Genomic DNA, 16,068 nt, shown 5'->3' with positions numbered 1-16,068 from the left:
CGAATGAAGGCCCCGGTCTACTTTCGCAACTGTAAATATCAGGCAATGTGCATAACGGAGATTAAGATATATTATCTTATTCGGACTTCAAAGCTTTGCATTATCAATTCAGATTACTTGAGCTTAAATGTCAGAAATTAATACTAAAAAACTTTCCATGTACTTCGACTTCCAAATAAAGCTAAGCATTAACAGGAATACATACTGCCAGAAGTATACAATTCTTCTCTCCGAGAGAAGTATTCCACAAAGCGTGGTAAGTGTAATGTCATTCTTCCCAACATCGGAACATTTGGAGCAAGGTTACTAAACCGAATCACATACGCGATAAATAGTTAACTCATTATTACTCTATTAGCGTTTAACTATTTGGCAAGACGCGCTTGTGGATTTTTGTCCCACCCCAAGACGAGGTTTGTGGGTTTATTCCTGGGGATTTAGTGCCAAATAATTATAGAATTCACCTTACGGTGCGATGCCCATCTGAAGTTTGTTGTGCGGGGAAAAGGGTGAGCCTGGGAAGAATGACGTTACATAACTAAAGTATTAAGAGGGTACAGAGCGTCATTCTTCTATTATCCCCTTCTGATTCTGCTAATAGGAATAATTGTGTGGCCGTTTACTCAACGTACCTAGGCGGATTTCGTTGGAAGAGCTACACTAATCATTATGTATGATAAATTTTATCTCGCGAATAATCTATCTCTCTGCGCCTAATAACTCTCTTTGCTACCAATCAATTAAATCACAGTTAGAAAGACCTCAAAATTATAACGCGTGCGGCCCACAAGACCAGCAGATAAATTTACCGCCCTTTCTCGACAGGTTTCTATTTTAACGTCTTACAAAGCAAAATCATTAGAAATGGTGACCACTTACCCCTCCGAAACCCATGTCCCTTTTATAGTGTAGAAAAATGAGTCTGAACCATCGTCGAAGAACGTTCGGAATTTAAGCCTTTTCTCCTTCACTCTTTTGTGACTGTAGCGATGATTGGCGACTGAGGCGGTCCCATCTGTTTCGGATTTTAAGCTTGTCATCACCGGATCTTTCAAATCGTTATTTGTAAATTGCGCCCACTGGCATACGTCGTCGAGGTACCAAATGTTACCCTTCATCGATTCCAACTCATTCGTGATGTCCAAAGATTGGACGTAGAAACTATACGCTAATGAAATACGAATGGAAGCTTTAGATACCTTTTGCTCTGCTGAAAATTGTAATTATTCATAATTGTAAAACGGTTTGTTTTGAAACGGATTTTTTTATATAATAAGGTTTTCAGTAGGTCTATCGTCATAGCCTATATTTTTTCTTTAACCTTTTTTGCTAGGTTTTTAAAATAGGTTCTAAGTATAACAAGTTGGGAAACCAAAATAAACCTCTCCGAGTCGGGACGAGGGCTAACTTCCCAACTAAGAGGTTATCTCAAATAATTAAATAAATACAATTGATATTAATTATTTTAATCGTCACTAATTTAACTTAATTCTAGTTAAGTCGTTTTCAGAAACGTTATTCCTAAAATAATTTTGAGCATAGCAGCTATTGTTATCGTTTGACTTCTAGTGTACAACTTTTTCAAAATTTCTGTAAATTTAGGGTATGTATAAGGCGATTGGTTCACAGTAACTGAACCAATTGTGTGAACCTTTGGTGGAAGCCCTGCCATTGATAGGCTTGAGGAACTAAACCAAACCACTTCTAATTAACCTTCCTCTAGTGTTACTGATATCAAACATGCAATTTGGTCAAATTCGGTAACGAATTGTGACAGTGCATAAAGAACAAACATACAAACAAACAAATGAATCGCTTTCTCAAATATATATATATATATAAGATTAATAAACTTACTCATTAATAACACTATCTTCCCAATTGGTAAAGTTCCCATATTTTGACGAAGTGTCAAAAAAGGCGGAGACGGATTTGACACCCTACTTCTTGACAGTGAAGGTGGCTTCGAAGTAAAAGTTCCACCTCTCGACACAGTGCATGCCTCCCCTCTCCTTTTAGGGGACCCTCTTCATCCCCTTTTTCTTCCAGTCTTTCGTCGCTCCCGACGTTCTCTCTAAGAACTTACGAGGTCCCAGAATGAGTGTGTGTCCAAGCGTTAACAACTCGATTAGGCCTAGAGTTTTGCGTACTTTTTTACCCATCGCTTTTCCTTCCATGTGTAGTTGCAATTACGAGATAGCGAGACGGGTGATGATTAAGGAAGGATTTGTGAAAAGAGGACATTGGTTGAATGAGGGCAATTTTTCCTCTCTGTATTCTATCGGAAAAATTTCCGGGTTTTTATAATGCTGACCAGATTATGTCCTATCACGTATTAAAAGTGTTTTCCTCGAAAAAGGGAGAACAATCTAGTCTTTTATCCGAGAAAATTCCAGAAGGGAATGTAACGTAGTAAGTGTTCTATTTGGGTAGGTGAAATAGTAGTATGTAGGGGATAAAGAGAGACATTTCAAAATGCTGTCTTTTAGATCAAGGTTTAATTTTGCCAATTACTAAATAAGAAAGGTGATAAAGACTTGTCCATTGTTTTCGTTTCGTTTGACAAATTGGTTTTACTAGCAGTAAAGGTAGCCGGCGTTGTCCGTCAGCCCATCCTGACACTTTCATTACATTTCGGACCGCCATTTTTAAAGATGGCGGCAAATCGAACCCCCAGCAGTGGAATATACTGCTTTGTTTGTCAGGATGAAAAGGTGCGAAAACAATGGATTTGCAAGATTACATCAGAACTGAAAATGAAGAGCGCGTTTCTGACTATTGGAGTCGGTGTTCTGAAAAGACTGAGGCAATTAAAATAAACTTCCGTCCATTTAATAGTTAGGAATTGCCAGTAATAATTGCTAACTTGTGGTATTGCTTGACAATTCTGAATTTTAATACGATTCAGTACTTAGAAGAACAAATATTTTGGATACCAGAGTACGAAACTAGACTATTTGTCCAAAATTTCAGTTTCTTATGTAACAATAAATTGTTGAGGGCCATTGGAAAACATGTTATAAACTTTTTAGCTATCTACAACACCACTAATGAAATTTAAGCCAGTTTGGTCCTAAACTGCTACCAGACGACCCTTTAGAAAAAAAATCTTCAAGTTCTGCAAATTTTTCTGAATACGAACATAAGGAACGTTGTTTTAAAGACGAAGTCAATTGACAAAAGTAAATCTCGACAATATATCGAAAATAACCATAAATAAATAGTTAAGAATGAAAAACTAAAATCACGTGTTACTATTTCTGAAAAAGTATACCATTTATCTGAAAAAATTCTAGGAAATACTTGGTAGAGGATATTATTTCTCGCCTGATCAAGCGTAACTTTTTCAATATGGGTATGGTGCCAACTGGGCTCCCGATAAAAAATAATCCCTTTTGAGAGTCAGGGGTGCAATACAAGCTGAAAAGGGATTGACGCTAGAGAGAGTTCAACAACTCGGATATTATGTCCGCGAGAAAGTGCAAGAGCCAGCTCAACTACTACAAGCTGTTTCACACTAACGGTTTCGAGTGGAGAGAGTGCTACTGGCTAAGTTTGGCACGTTTAATTTCAAATCGTATACCATACTTCAAAGAAACGCGCTATATGCCTAGTCTTCAGTAAACTCTTACGATGGGAAATAGTACGAAAGACGACTAAATCCCAACAAAAAATGTTTCATTCATTGCGTTTTTGTGAAATGACGTGAAAATCAAAATTTAATTTCAGAATGAAATTTTTTTACGAATGAATGAATTCCTTAATTAATTCCAAACTGAAAAATAAAGTGGTAGTCGTATTATTAGTGCAAAATAATTTTTTTTTTCTTTTACGGGACATACAGTAGTATTAAATTTATTTCCTTCATGCCTTTAGTGGATTGAAACTCGTACACGACCGAAGCCACCCACAGGCAAACACAAACGTTCTTGCATTCTTTAGTCTAGTATTTGTAAAGACCATTCCATAACATAACAACCAAGGCACAGGCGGAAGATCACTCCCTTAAAGCAAAGCGCGGGTCCAGTGGATCCCCTACAAGTTAACTAAACAAGATAGAGAAAATTATTCACCTATCTCTCAGCTTCAACTTCATTGCAGTGTTACGGGCCCTATACGTTAGCCTGGTAGAAGTCCTTGGGAAACGGCAAGAATCCCCTTACATGTAGGAAGTTTGTGATATTCCCTTGCCTTAGTGGCAATGTATGGCGAATCTCCATTTAGCATAAAATTATCATAGTTTTACTAGGCTTGCTCCATTAAAAACAACTTCTTTTGCCCTAATCCATAGGTAATACCAATTCCAAACACTAGTATTCAATATGAGTAAACCAATAGTAAATTCAAATCCTAAAAACCCATAGGGAAAACCAATAATACCGATATTAATTTAAGTATTCAAGGATATAGCTTGTTGTAGATCTTACGAAATATATAACAATGTCTGTGAAATTTTTCCTTCAGAGTAACTATAGAGATTGCAAAATAATTTGAAAAATATATCTATTGCAATACTTTAGTAAGAATTTTAAAAACGACTTGCCTTCGTGATGGAAATAATAAATAAAAAACCACAGTGCATAGTGAATGTATTTTACTACGACAGTTGTTGCACTGCGTTGACGTTGCTTACTGGGAAAAACCATTGAATCATCCACGTACACTAGAAAAAAAGCACTATAGGGGATGTACGATTATATTCTAGGCGCAGAGAGTATTTGAATTACTTCTAACTAGAGGCGGTATAAGCACAGATCTTTTCTCAATAATTTCAACTGAATTCTGGCTCCAACGGTAATTGTTTAGTTAAAACTAATACAAAACAACGGTTAAAATGCTTAAGATTATCGTCATTTGTCTATACCTCAATTTGGTGTGTCTCGCAACTTTAAACGCATCACCCATTGCACTAGGTAAGCAAATAAAGTTAAATTAATTTTAAGAAAACTATTTATAAGTTGTTTGAGAAATTTGGGTACAATATCAAACTTTTTTCTTTATGAGAAATTGTACGGTAGAAATTCGAGTAAATTTTTGAAGTCTATACATACAAATGATTAATTCCAGAGATATGGTAATTAATGCTTCGAAATTTTAGTTGACAACTGCGGATGCTTCCGTCGTCATCAAAACTGTCCAGCAGTAGTATGCCCTGAAGTGATGAAGAGATCGGTGCCACAGTGCGCGCCCAATGAATCATTATGTAAAGTTTGTTGTAGTTACACATGTTTGAAGTGTTATTAAAAAAGTTATAACCATATGTGATTAATTTCATTGCGTCATCAACAACCAACTTACGATCCAGAACCAATAATAAAAAATATATAGTCCATGCCTGATCTCCTTTAATATTACTCCATAGCGGTAAACGGCATTAGAACCGTAGTGAATTCATACTCATACCATAAGTCAATCATCCTCTTTAAGTACCTATTTGTGGCTGTTAGCCTGTGGAACGTCTCTTCCCGTTATCTTCTACATCGGGTGCGCGGAGAGGTTTGTTTTCCGAGTGTTGCTACTCATCTCTAAGAGAAAAGTATAGCTGAGGTAGCCTGGCTATCTAATGGATATCTCCCGCTAGCTCCGTCCTTTGTTTTCACTTCTCTACTTCTTTTGCTACTGATATTTTTACGTTTCCATAGGAAACCAGGGAAAAAGACAAACAGATTTTTTACCATGAGGGAATATTACTGAACAAGTCCCTCGCCGCCGTCAATAATCGAGGAAAGACTGTTGGTGGACAAACTATTATTCTTAAGAAGATATTCGGGCATGGCTACTTAGTTGTAGATAATTAACTTATGCTCTTCCTTAAATTCCTACAAATACTTTTCTATTTCATCGCGCCACCAATTGTCGTAAATTTTCTATATGAATTTTCCTCCATTGCGTAATTAACGTTAACAGTTCACATACAGCTGCACTTTGGAACTAATTATATTATATATTTAACGAATGTTCTAATACCGGGGAAAAAGTACTGGAATAGAAGGTTGGGTCGATAGTTTTAACTTATGGCCAACATCATTCTCATTCGGTTTTTTTGTTATGATGACGCTACAGAGCCAATTCTTAAAACCAACCAATTAGAGGCATACGAAAACCATAAGTTTATAAGATATGTTCCATAAGTGTGTCACTCGTGAATGAGAGCTTGTCATGAAGTGACGTAGGTGAAACGTCATAGATTCTCGTAAAGCGACGCCTGGTGAGGCGCTGTCAAAGGCTTAGTACAGATTAAATAGGAGGATGGACTGCAAAACCGAGTGTAGTCAATTCTCGCGTCGTTCTTGAACTAGCTCTCATTAAGCCTCTAGCATTACGAAGTATAGGTAGTGACATACTTATGGAACATATCTTATAAACTTATGGGAAACGAAAGGAGAACCAAAGATCCCGTAACTTCCGTGCAATGCATGTACAAAGACAGACGGATCTTCCATTCCAGTACCAATTTCTCTGATACTACATTAATACGCTAAAGTGCGAGCTAAGACTAATATTCGCAACTACCGCACAAAGTTTCAGGTTAGTGTTACACCGTCATTTAATTGGTAAGTTCTATAAATATTTCCCTATTAATTATGTTATCCGTAAATTAATTCGATTATTTGTGTAAAGTTTAGTTGTTTCATTGGAACGAACACGAAACCAAGATGCGTGCGATTATCGTACTTTGTCTGTTAGTCAATTTGGTGTGCATTGAGGTTGCAAAAGTAAATGTAGACGCATCCGTAATTGATCGCCCACGTAAGTATAATAGTTATAAAGAAACACGATAACCTTCCTCTCCTGGTAAGGTTAATGGTTCTTGCTTTTAAATGTTCTGTCTTATTTCCACTCCACGCTGAATCATCGTTAATTTTTCCTTTATAACACATAAAAATAACATATAAACATAAAATTCAGAATGTTTGAAAACCTAGGATTGAACTGTGGATGTGTCAACCGTCATCAAATCTGTCCAGCAGTAGTTTGCGATGAGGCGAGTTTGATGAAGAGATCAGCTAAAAATTGTAAGCCTGGAGAGTCACTGTGTAAAGTTTGCTGTGATTACATATGTAAGAAATGTTAAAAATATAGTGTTACACACAAAAACAGTTGATTGAATTATTTCGAGAAAATAACTAATCACGACTAATTCGTAATTGGCACCCAAGTAATCCGAGACTGATTAGCACCTCGGATTCAGTTAACTTGGAGTCAGCGGGTCCGCTAAGCTTTTCTCTAGCTAATATTCTTTCAAACCCTAAGTCAAAGGTAGAATATTCACCGCAAAATGTCATTCTCAATTCTGAACTGAGCGACATTCCTGGCATATGGACTATTACTTGGGTTAAATTGTATCTTGTACTTGTACTCACAGTTCGTAAAAGAGCGTAGAAATAAATTCTCTGAAATTGTAAACAGGTTATAACCGAGTTAACACAAAGTCCAAAAACAAATCATTTACTTCGTCGCGAAATCATGAAAATGTAAACACCACTTCAAATTGCACTTTTCGGGAAATTGACAAAAACATTGCGAAATTTTATTCAAAAAGTTCTCTTTCAACGGGATTTCACCTAAATTGAACACTCTTTGCCCCCATGTATTATCGAGGGGCAGTACACTTTTTAATTGGCATCAGCGAGTTTAGTTATATTTTACCGATTAATAAATAACAAGTTGGGAAACCAAAATATTACTTCTCCAAGTCAAGAAGATGATTATCAACCTACTTAATTACCTGCATGTGTAACTATTGCTCTGTATTGATAAGCAACTGCAGGCTTAAAATTAAAATAATTAATTGTTCAAGCGTTATAAAAAGTTCCGTTTACAATTTGCTTGGCGTGTAAACACTGACCTGAATTGTTTCAAGTCGCAAAAAATGAGAATACGCGCAAAAGAACAGAAGCTATTGTCCGATCAGACCTACAACTACGGCGACCAATGGGGTAACGTCTTAAATACTCACTCTATATTGACTATGAAATATACATAGTGTATCAACTCAATCTTAATAATCAAAGTAATTATGAGAAGTAAATAAATGGTAATGAAATGCAATTATCCCAATTTCGGTGAACTGTGAATGAGGTCTTTAAATAGCGAACACGTTGGTCCGATTTGCAAGCTGCGAACGCGATGCCCTGGGGTGTAACAACAGACAGACAGACAGACACGTCAAGGACAGAACCTCTCTGTGACATAGTCACTCAGAGAGGTAAATAAATTAGTTTGAATAATTTTCAGAATGAGTGTGTGAATTTTTTTATCATCAAAGACTGTGGTTCGCCCTTCGTATTTCATTATCGCAAATTTTATCGTTGTTTTCATAAAAAAATCTATTTCAAAATTTACTTTGAAAATCATAAATCAATAAAACCCCCAATCGCGTGAGACATCGTTGTTTGAGAAAGTAATTTTTCCGGCGTTTCACGCAATGGCTGATTTTACATGCTGGAATGGCAATGGCGCTATGCCTTTGATATCGGACTTAGTGGCAAATGGTTACGACTTGCAGATGAAAGACTCTTCCGGCATGACCAGGCTACATAATGCGTGCCTTGCGGGAGACTTGGATATGGTAGTAGCCTTAATTAATCATGGCGCCAAAGTCAACTGCGCCAACACGCAAGGTATGACCCCGCTTCACTTCGCTTCTAGTAAAGGTCACAATGAGATTGTCGAAGTTCTTTTACACAACGGCGCCAATGTTGACGCTTACGACATGAACGGATGGACACCCTTGCACTTTGGTGCGGCTTTCGCTAAGGAAAACGTTGTGAGAACGTTGATCAAATGGGACGCCGAACTGGACGCCGTGGAAAATACCCAGCTTTTAACTCCGTTGTTCTTCATTTGCCAAAACGGAAACGCAGACATTGCCATAACACTAGCTGAAAATGGAGCTGAAACAAATATGTTCGACCGAAATGGTCGAACTCCATTACACTGGGCTGTCATTCATAACTACACAGGTAAGGTCACAAGTTCCGTTAAAATTCCTAGGGGTGGCATAGAAATTGCAATGTAAGATTAGGTATACTCGTAAATGTTGGGATTTATAGAATAACTGCCAGACATTCTGGCCGTTGCCCGAGTAAAGGTACTTCCAACATGGTTCAAATACAGCATTTATCACCAAATTGACGATTTATCTTTGTCAGACAAGAAAATCAATCAAGTTCTGTTGTAGAATTAAAGTAAATTAATGACGATTTAAAAATTAAATATATTTATTTAAGGGAAACCTCTTAATTGCGTCTCGAGTCGGAGAGGTGTATTTTGGTTGGCCAACTTGTTTTACTTATGTTCATTGTTTTCACGTATTATATTTTCTATATTTTCGACAGATATAGCTCTATTTCTTCTTGAAAACGATGCTCGAGTCAACATCGAAGAAAAAGGAACATCCTACACACCGTTACATTGGGCTTGCAAAAATGATAACTTGGACTTGATCCGAATTTTGGTAGAAAGAGGGGCCGACTTGAACTCCAAAGATAGAGAATCATGGACTCCCTTCAACTGGGCCACATTATACAGCAAAAAGGAAACTATCGACTATTTACTAAGTCATGGTGCGGACCCTAACGCCCAGGAGCAATATCCATTTGAAGATCAAACTGGACGACTATACATTCTGTCCAAAGTCAAGGAAGTTTGTTTCCGCTTGTACCAATTTCAAAAGGAATTGGCGGGTAAGAAATATTATATATTGCATCGGTAATTTTGCTTCTTTCAACATTAGATTTAGATTTCATTGTACTACACTTGGTTTACAAACTTAAACTAGTATCATATGTTCAAAAGATATGTTGCATAAGTTTGTCACTGGTTACTGAGAGCTTGTCATGAAGTGACGTAGGTGAGACGTCATAGATTCTCGTAAAGCGGCGACTGGTGAGGTGACTAAATATGAAGATGGACGGCAAAACCGAGTGTAGTCAATTCTCGCTTGTCGTTCTCAAACTAGGTCTCTCTAGCATTACGAAGTATAGGTGGGTATACTTATGGAACATATCTTATAAACATATGCTAGTATTAGAGCCTCTTTTTTAACTTCTTGACTAAACGAGTAATCCAAATAAAATATTTAGTATCTGAAAGTGAGGATCAATCTGCAAAAGAACGGAAGAGATCTCTATATTTCAAGTTGAAAAATCAATTTTGGAACATGATGGATGACATTTCAGTTATAAAAGCTATACCGGAACGGGATGAAGTGTACAATAAAGCCTTGACCTCTGTGTTCTTCAAACTTGAGGAAATTGATTACCAGTTAAAACAATTGAAAAAGTCCGAAGTTTCGGTATTCTGTGATTTTGAGGTTAGATACTCATGGGAGAAGTCAATCAGCACGGATTTTTTGGCAAAATTTGATTCGATAATGAAATCCTTTGCGAATGAAAACTCCAACATTAATTTCACAAAAGTTTCTGAGAAACTTAACAAATCAGAAACCATAACATCTTCGTTAGAGTCTGAAGGGGAAAACTATCCTTTCACGAAAGTGAAAAACAATTTCCATTGTCTAAACCTATCTGAAACATCTATGGTGCATTCCGAATTACCAGGAACCAATCTTTCAGATTTAGAAGTGCCCATGGAAATAGATACGGGTACTGGTGGTTAATTAGCCGCGATTTTAAAGAACGATAATTAAGAGTAATTATAACTATACATCCTAATCTACCGACTTTTAATATTTCATAAATACTCAAGAAACGTACTTTAGACTTAATATGATATAGCAAAAAGTTTTTATTTTTTAGAGTTTTTAATGTAGGCCTTTATAAATTTATATTAGAACTTAAAATTAAGGCGGCGATAACCATCATCTGATGATAATGTTGAAAATAAAATAAACACTTTTTGTTAGGTAATAAACTAAAATTTATTCTCGAGTTTTGGTTTAAAAAAAGTTTAATTCACTACGTAACAAAAAGTGGAAATTTTTATTTTTAACATTTTATAAATGTACAAAATGAAAATAAAGTTATTTTCAGTTTATGATTATTCTCTTATTATTGACAATTTGTGGTTTAACAGTGGCTAACATTACGCGTTAAATTATTGCCTTGGTGGAAAATGTAACCTAGTAGGACGTTTATAAAGATCAACTGTTTTAAATAGAATTTTGAACAAAGTTCCTTACATCCTAAAATAGCGATACATTCAATAAAAAGCTCGAAAATAAATCAAAATGTTCGAACGCGGTGTACCATAACTCTTGCATTTCACTTCAGATCGCTCACTCATTTCTTACCAATAAAGGTACAGTAGATTCATCTAATTTCCAATTTAATAATTTGTTTCAACTAATTTATTTTAATTGCAGTTTACAAAAACGCACAAATACCTCTTTCCGTGTTCGATATAAGTATCCGAAAATTTTTCAATAATAGGATGGGGAGAAAATACATCGGTGATACCCAAATCTTCGCGCAATTTAAAAATAACGGGATCAAAATCCCAAGTATCAAACAATTTAAGATGCAACTTAAAATTGCCCAAGTTGCCAGGATTATCAAACCTCAGAAAGTGAGGTCTTTTCTTATAAAAATTTTGTGGAATGGCATCGTTGAAATAAATGTCACTCAACTTATCAAGATGATGCTCCAAAAAATTATCAACACTAACAATTCCTTCACTTCTCCTTCCAAGTTTTCGCTCTAACAAGTACGAAAATTTCGACTTCGACGCTTCATACTTGCAAAAATATCGAAATTGAATTTCGGGAGCTTGTATCTCGAAAAATACGTCTAGAACAAACCGATTAGACGTTAATGTTGACATCACGCGGTAAACATACTCCATGAACGTCAGGTCTTCGAGAACTTCAGGCATTACGCTCTTACATTCAAATAGCTCAACGAAGATGTACGTTAATTTATGGTTGAAAATGTGCCACGTTTCATCATTTAAAGCAAACTTAATTTCCGTGAACATTGTTACTTTATCCATACCTTGCAATCTATTCATTTCATACAAGGTAGAATTTAAATTTGAGTAGGTTAAGTTCATCGTTTCACTTGCTGTTTTGGAATTTGTCAAAAATTGCGTCAAATTCTGTAATCGTTCCGCAAATTCTATTAAAAACGTTACTTCATCGTCACACTTCACTGGTTTCAAAATGGAGCACATATCATTTCCAAAATTAGATACGATGCCGACATCTAAGTTGTACATTACTTTTAAATCTTTATTTTTAAGTAGACTGAAATATTTTTCGGCATCCATAAATTCGCAAGATCTGAGTGTTATATTTTCTCGAACATCCTCTAAAAACGATTTTCTACCAATTCTCCACCGACAATAAATACCGGGATATATTTCAAAGGATATGAAAATATCGTTCGAATCGAGATCAACGGATAGCTCATTCCAAACGGGTAGTTGCAAACTCGTTAAAAAATCTTTTAATTGAATTTCGTCTTTGCTGATATCAACTTGAAATTGATAGTAATGAATACATAAATATTCCATAAAGCATTTATGTAGCGGTTCGTACACTTGTCCGTAAGCCTTATTTCTTTTTACAAGTATCCCGCATTTTAAAGCGAAATCTTTCATCAGTCCTTGTAATGAGGATATGTCACTTTCAGTCACAAAATTGTCACCGTTTCTTAAGGCTCGATGAAAAAGTGTTCCTATTAAATTAAACTGTCGATTCATTTCTGTATAATTAATTTTAACGCTATGTTTATCACAATATCGCAACCCCAATAGCCTAACAACTTCTTCCAATAACGAGGATGTTGTTGTAAATTTGAAATATCTCTTCGAGTTTGAGTTGTCTTCCAAGACAAAGCATAAAAGGTACAGCATTAAAGGCGACAAATCTTTGGTTTCGTACAAGAATGAAAATGTTTCTTTAAATATCGAGGAATTTAATGATAAATTATTGAAAAACTTCTGCAGAAATAAATCTCGTCTCGATTCATTCAACCCAATAATTAGGAGGTGTTTCGAAAAATATTTAAACATGGCAGTTGAAGGTGGGTATCTAGATGTTAGCATAATTGTCGCGTCCCGAAATACGTTATTACTAGTGGATGTTGTAAGAATATCATTGACCGATATCATTTGTTCGAATTTACATTCATCGTACCCGTCCAATATCAACAGCAATGATTTACTGATGTTTCTGGTAAGGTCAATCAATGCGGAATCTTCAATCCGACTGGGTATGAATTTTGAAATTTCGATTAACAACGCTTTCTCTACATCGTTTGCCTGGTTTAAATCTCGCAGACAAAATAGTAACAAGTATTTGAAACGACTCAAGAAATCTTGAGTTTTCGTTGCCCATGTTTGCGCCAAATGAATGCAGATTGTAGTTTTTCCGTAACCGGCTTCACCCCTTAGTAAAATTCGTTTCGGTGGTAGCTGAGAACGTTCAGGTGCCGCGAATATCTCGGTTAATTGCCTGTCGTGTTTATCCCTTTTGCCATCACGACTTCGTTCGATAATATTAGGTTCCACGAAGTAATCTTCGGAGGGATAGGCGTGATTTTCCAGCCATGGTAATGGAATTAACCAGGATGTAACACGGCTGTGGTGATCCCGCAGTTTCTCAGCCAGTAATTTCCTATCTTCAAGGAACAATATGAAATATAAATCTGAATAATCTGCCACATTATAATTAAACGGTGGAATGGAATCGTAGAAGAACAAACCATCTTGAGTGCCCGTATTAATTAGATGGAAAAGTAATTATGCGAAAGGCCTAACTATGGGGCCAATAACCTTCTCGGCTTGTGTAAAGTTCTTTACACATGCGCAAACATATCTCATCTAACAGAAGCCACACAGGGATTTTTTTATTCCCCCGTCCGCTTTCTAAGGATGAATCTTTAAGATGTGGACGTAAGAAGGTACTGTAAAAACTCGCGACGATTGGGCTATGGTAAAGTCAATCTGACCTGTAAGCAACATCGCGACTCTACAAGAATTTCCTGCTACTGTTTTCGAGAAGACAATACAGAAAGTTTCGAATTGGCTCTACGCTTATGGTTTATACTTAAACACGGGCACTCCCTGGGTTTGTTTCTCTATGATGGAAATTGTTTTTCACCACTTTCACCTTACCATCTTTAGATAGTATGGCGTCTACCTTTTTCCTTTTCGATTTTAGCACGAATTGGTTTAAAACAAATGATGAATCCTTAAATTGCATAATTTACAATGCATACATTTAAACATTTTGCTATTAACCGACTTCACAAAATAAACAAAAGAAGGCGAGACGAGAAAAATATTCCATCGAAGCGATCGCTTTTATTTTGTTTAGATTGTAGAAACCGGTCTATACTAAAAGCAAAACGTTGACCATACTCGTATGTTATTAAAAGTAGCTTTAAAATTAGCCCCCACATTCAATATCCCTTTAAACTTCTTAATGGAATAAGTTTCTCCAATTTCCTGAGGAAAAAGAATAAATAGCAGTTAACGTAAGATTAATATTAATTCAGTAAATAAGTTGATGCTAGAACCTCCTCATTCTGAAATTCCGCCTTGGAAGAATCAATGGCCTGAATTGCCATGGCTTCATGATTTTTAACTTCATCTCTTAAACCTTAATTTCGGTCAATTAATTTATAAGTCGCAAAAAAATTAAACGAGACTCTTAAAATATAGTAATACAAACCAAGATTTTTGTATAGATATCCCAAAACGATAAAAAGCGTTACACTAAAACAAGCTAATTCTACTAACATCCTCTTTAGTAAAAATGTTCAGTACAACTACAGTATGCCTATACGAAAATAACAGTACCGCCTTATCAATGTAGAAGTTTTCTTATCTTAATAAGCTTATTTAAAGCAAGACTCGGCTGTGGTTTATTTTTTGGCAAGTACCACTAAATGCTACCATAGTCGAGTAAACGAGCACTGGATTTCACAGGCCCGCTAAGCTTAGCAAAGGCTATGTTCTAACTCCGCCCTCGTGTGCGAGTTAGGATTGGTTCCTGCCTTGGGCAAGGTAACCGGTGCGTAGAAGATTAGCCAGTATGTTAGGCACGCGACAGAGGAATCGACATTTGCTTAAAATTATATAATTATCTTTTCGAGTGACGATGACGTCACTGAGAGGTATTACACTGGACGTATCTGTGTGTCTGTCACCGCGTTCGTACATAGCAAATCGGAGCAAACGTGATCGCGCTTCAAAGAACGCAATATTGTCTTCTACTTCATTATCATCGTTAGGATTAAGAAGTACTCGGCGATCGGCTAGGGTTACGAGAAGCGTCTAGCCTCCCACGAAAGGTTCAAGCAATTGTACTATTTCTTACCCCTTATCGGGAATCGGCCAACTTGTATACCCTAAATTTCCAAAAAATTGTTGAAGAGGCATACGCTACAATTCAAACGTCAACAATAGCTATGCTTAAAATTATTTTAGGAATAAAGTTTCTTAATACGATTTAACTAGAACTAAGGTGAAATAATGACGATTAAAATAATATTAATTATATTTATTTAATTAAGAAAAACCTCTTAATTGCGTCTCGACTCGGAGAGGTTTATTTTGGTTTCCCAACTTGTTCAGTTTCTACAATCGGATGCACCGTGGGTGCCCGCGAATAGCCCAATGAAACTAGTTTCATCAAATCTTATCACGGGAATTTTTCTAGCCCAGTATAGTTTCTGGTAGTTGGATATTCGGGCATTGCATGGGGGGGGGGCGGTACCCGAATCCCACTCAAAACTTAGTAATTTTCGGTTATCAGTTTTCCGCATTAAACTCAGAACTTTTAAAGCAAATCGCGGGTCACTTAGTTCCCCTACAAGTTAACTTCCCTTACGAAACTATAATTTTGTCTTGGCGAAGGCTAGTGGGCGGGAAAATTTCGGGTATCTGGTACTCGCACGTTAAAATCATGTTAACACCTTGGCATAAACGATAGTTTGTTAAGAAACCCGACTTACCTACAAGAAAATTATTATAACAGGAATCTAAAAATGTTAGGTTACAATATTTCTTGATAAGAGAATGTTTTTGATGTAATATTCCAGGGAAACATTTTATACACGTCATCGTTCTACCTGTTAAAAATTATAGTATCTTAAA

At 36.2% G+C, this 16,068-nt stretch overlaps 2 protein-coding genes across 3 annotated transcripts; one reads left to right on the top strand and one right to left on the bottom strand.

Annotated features, from left to right (window-relative positions):
* Positions 1 to 8,428: 8,428 nt before the first annotated feature.
* On the top strand, positions 8,429 to 11,004 carry LOC149588201 (uncharacterized). The gene is made up of 3 exons (XM_089862882.1): positions 8,429 to 8,966; positions 9,234 to 9,689; positions 10,089 to 11,004. The coding sequence occupies exons 1-3, from the start codon at positions 8,429 to 8,431 to the stop codon at positions 10,622 to 10,624; spliced, it is 1,530 nt and encodes a 509-aa protein (XP_089719008.1). The 3' UTR covers positions 10,625 to 11,004.
* On the bottom strand, positions 10,956 to 14,869 carry LOC149588200 (uncharacterized). 2 transcript variants are annotated; one of them, XM_089862861.1, is made up of 6 exons: positions 14,642 to 14,869; positions 14,487 to 14,569; positions 14,329 to 14,415; positions 14,083 to 14,158; positions 11,351 to 13,586; positions 10,956 to 11,280 (listed from the first exon to the last, which is right to left on the bottom strand). In XM_089862861.1, the coding sequence occupies exons 1-6, from the start codon at positions 14,709 to 14,711 to the stop codon at positions 11,277 to 11,279; spliced, it is 2,556 nt and encodes an 851-aa protein (XP_089718987.1). In that variant the 5' UTR covers positions 14,712 to 14,869; the 3' UTR covers positions 10,956 to 11,276. The 2 variants fall into 2 exon arrangements, with proteins under 2 accessions (XP_089718987.1, XP_089718986.1); XM_089862860.1 differs by having other exon boundaries at positions 10,956 to 13,586.
* Positions 14,870 to 16,068: the final 1,199 nt, after the last annotated feature.

Source organism: Phalangium opilio, unplaced genomic scaffold, assembly GCF_054372755.1.
Source record: "Phalangium opilio isolate 3A_F unplaced genomic scaffold, DU_Popi_V2 ptg000662l_1, whole genome shotgun sequence".
Classification (NCBI taxonomy): Eukaryota; Metazoa; Arthropoda; class Arachnida; order Opiliones; family Phalangiidae; genus Phalangium; species Phalangium opilio.
Note: the sequence above shows the minus strand (reverse complement) of the source record. Positions and strands in the feature narration are given on the sequence as shown.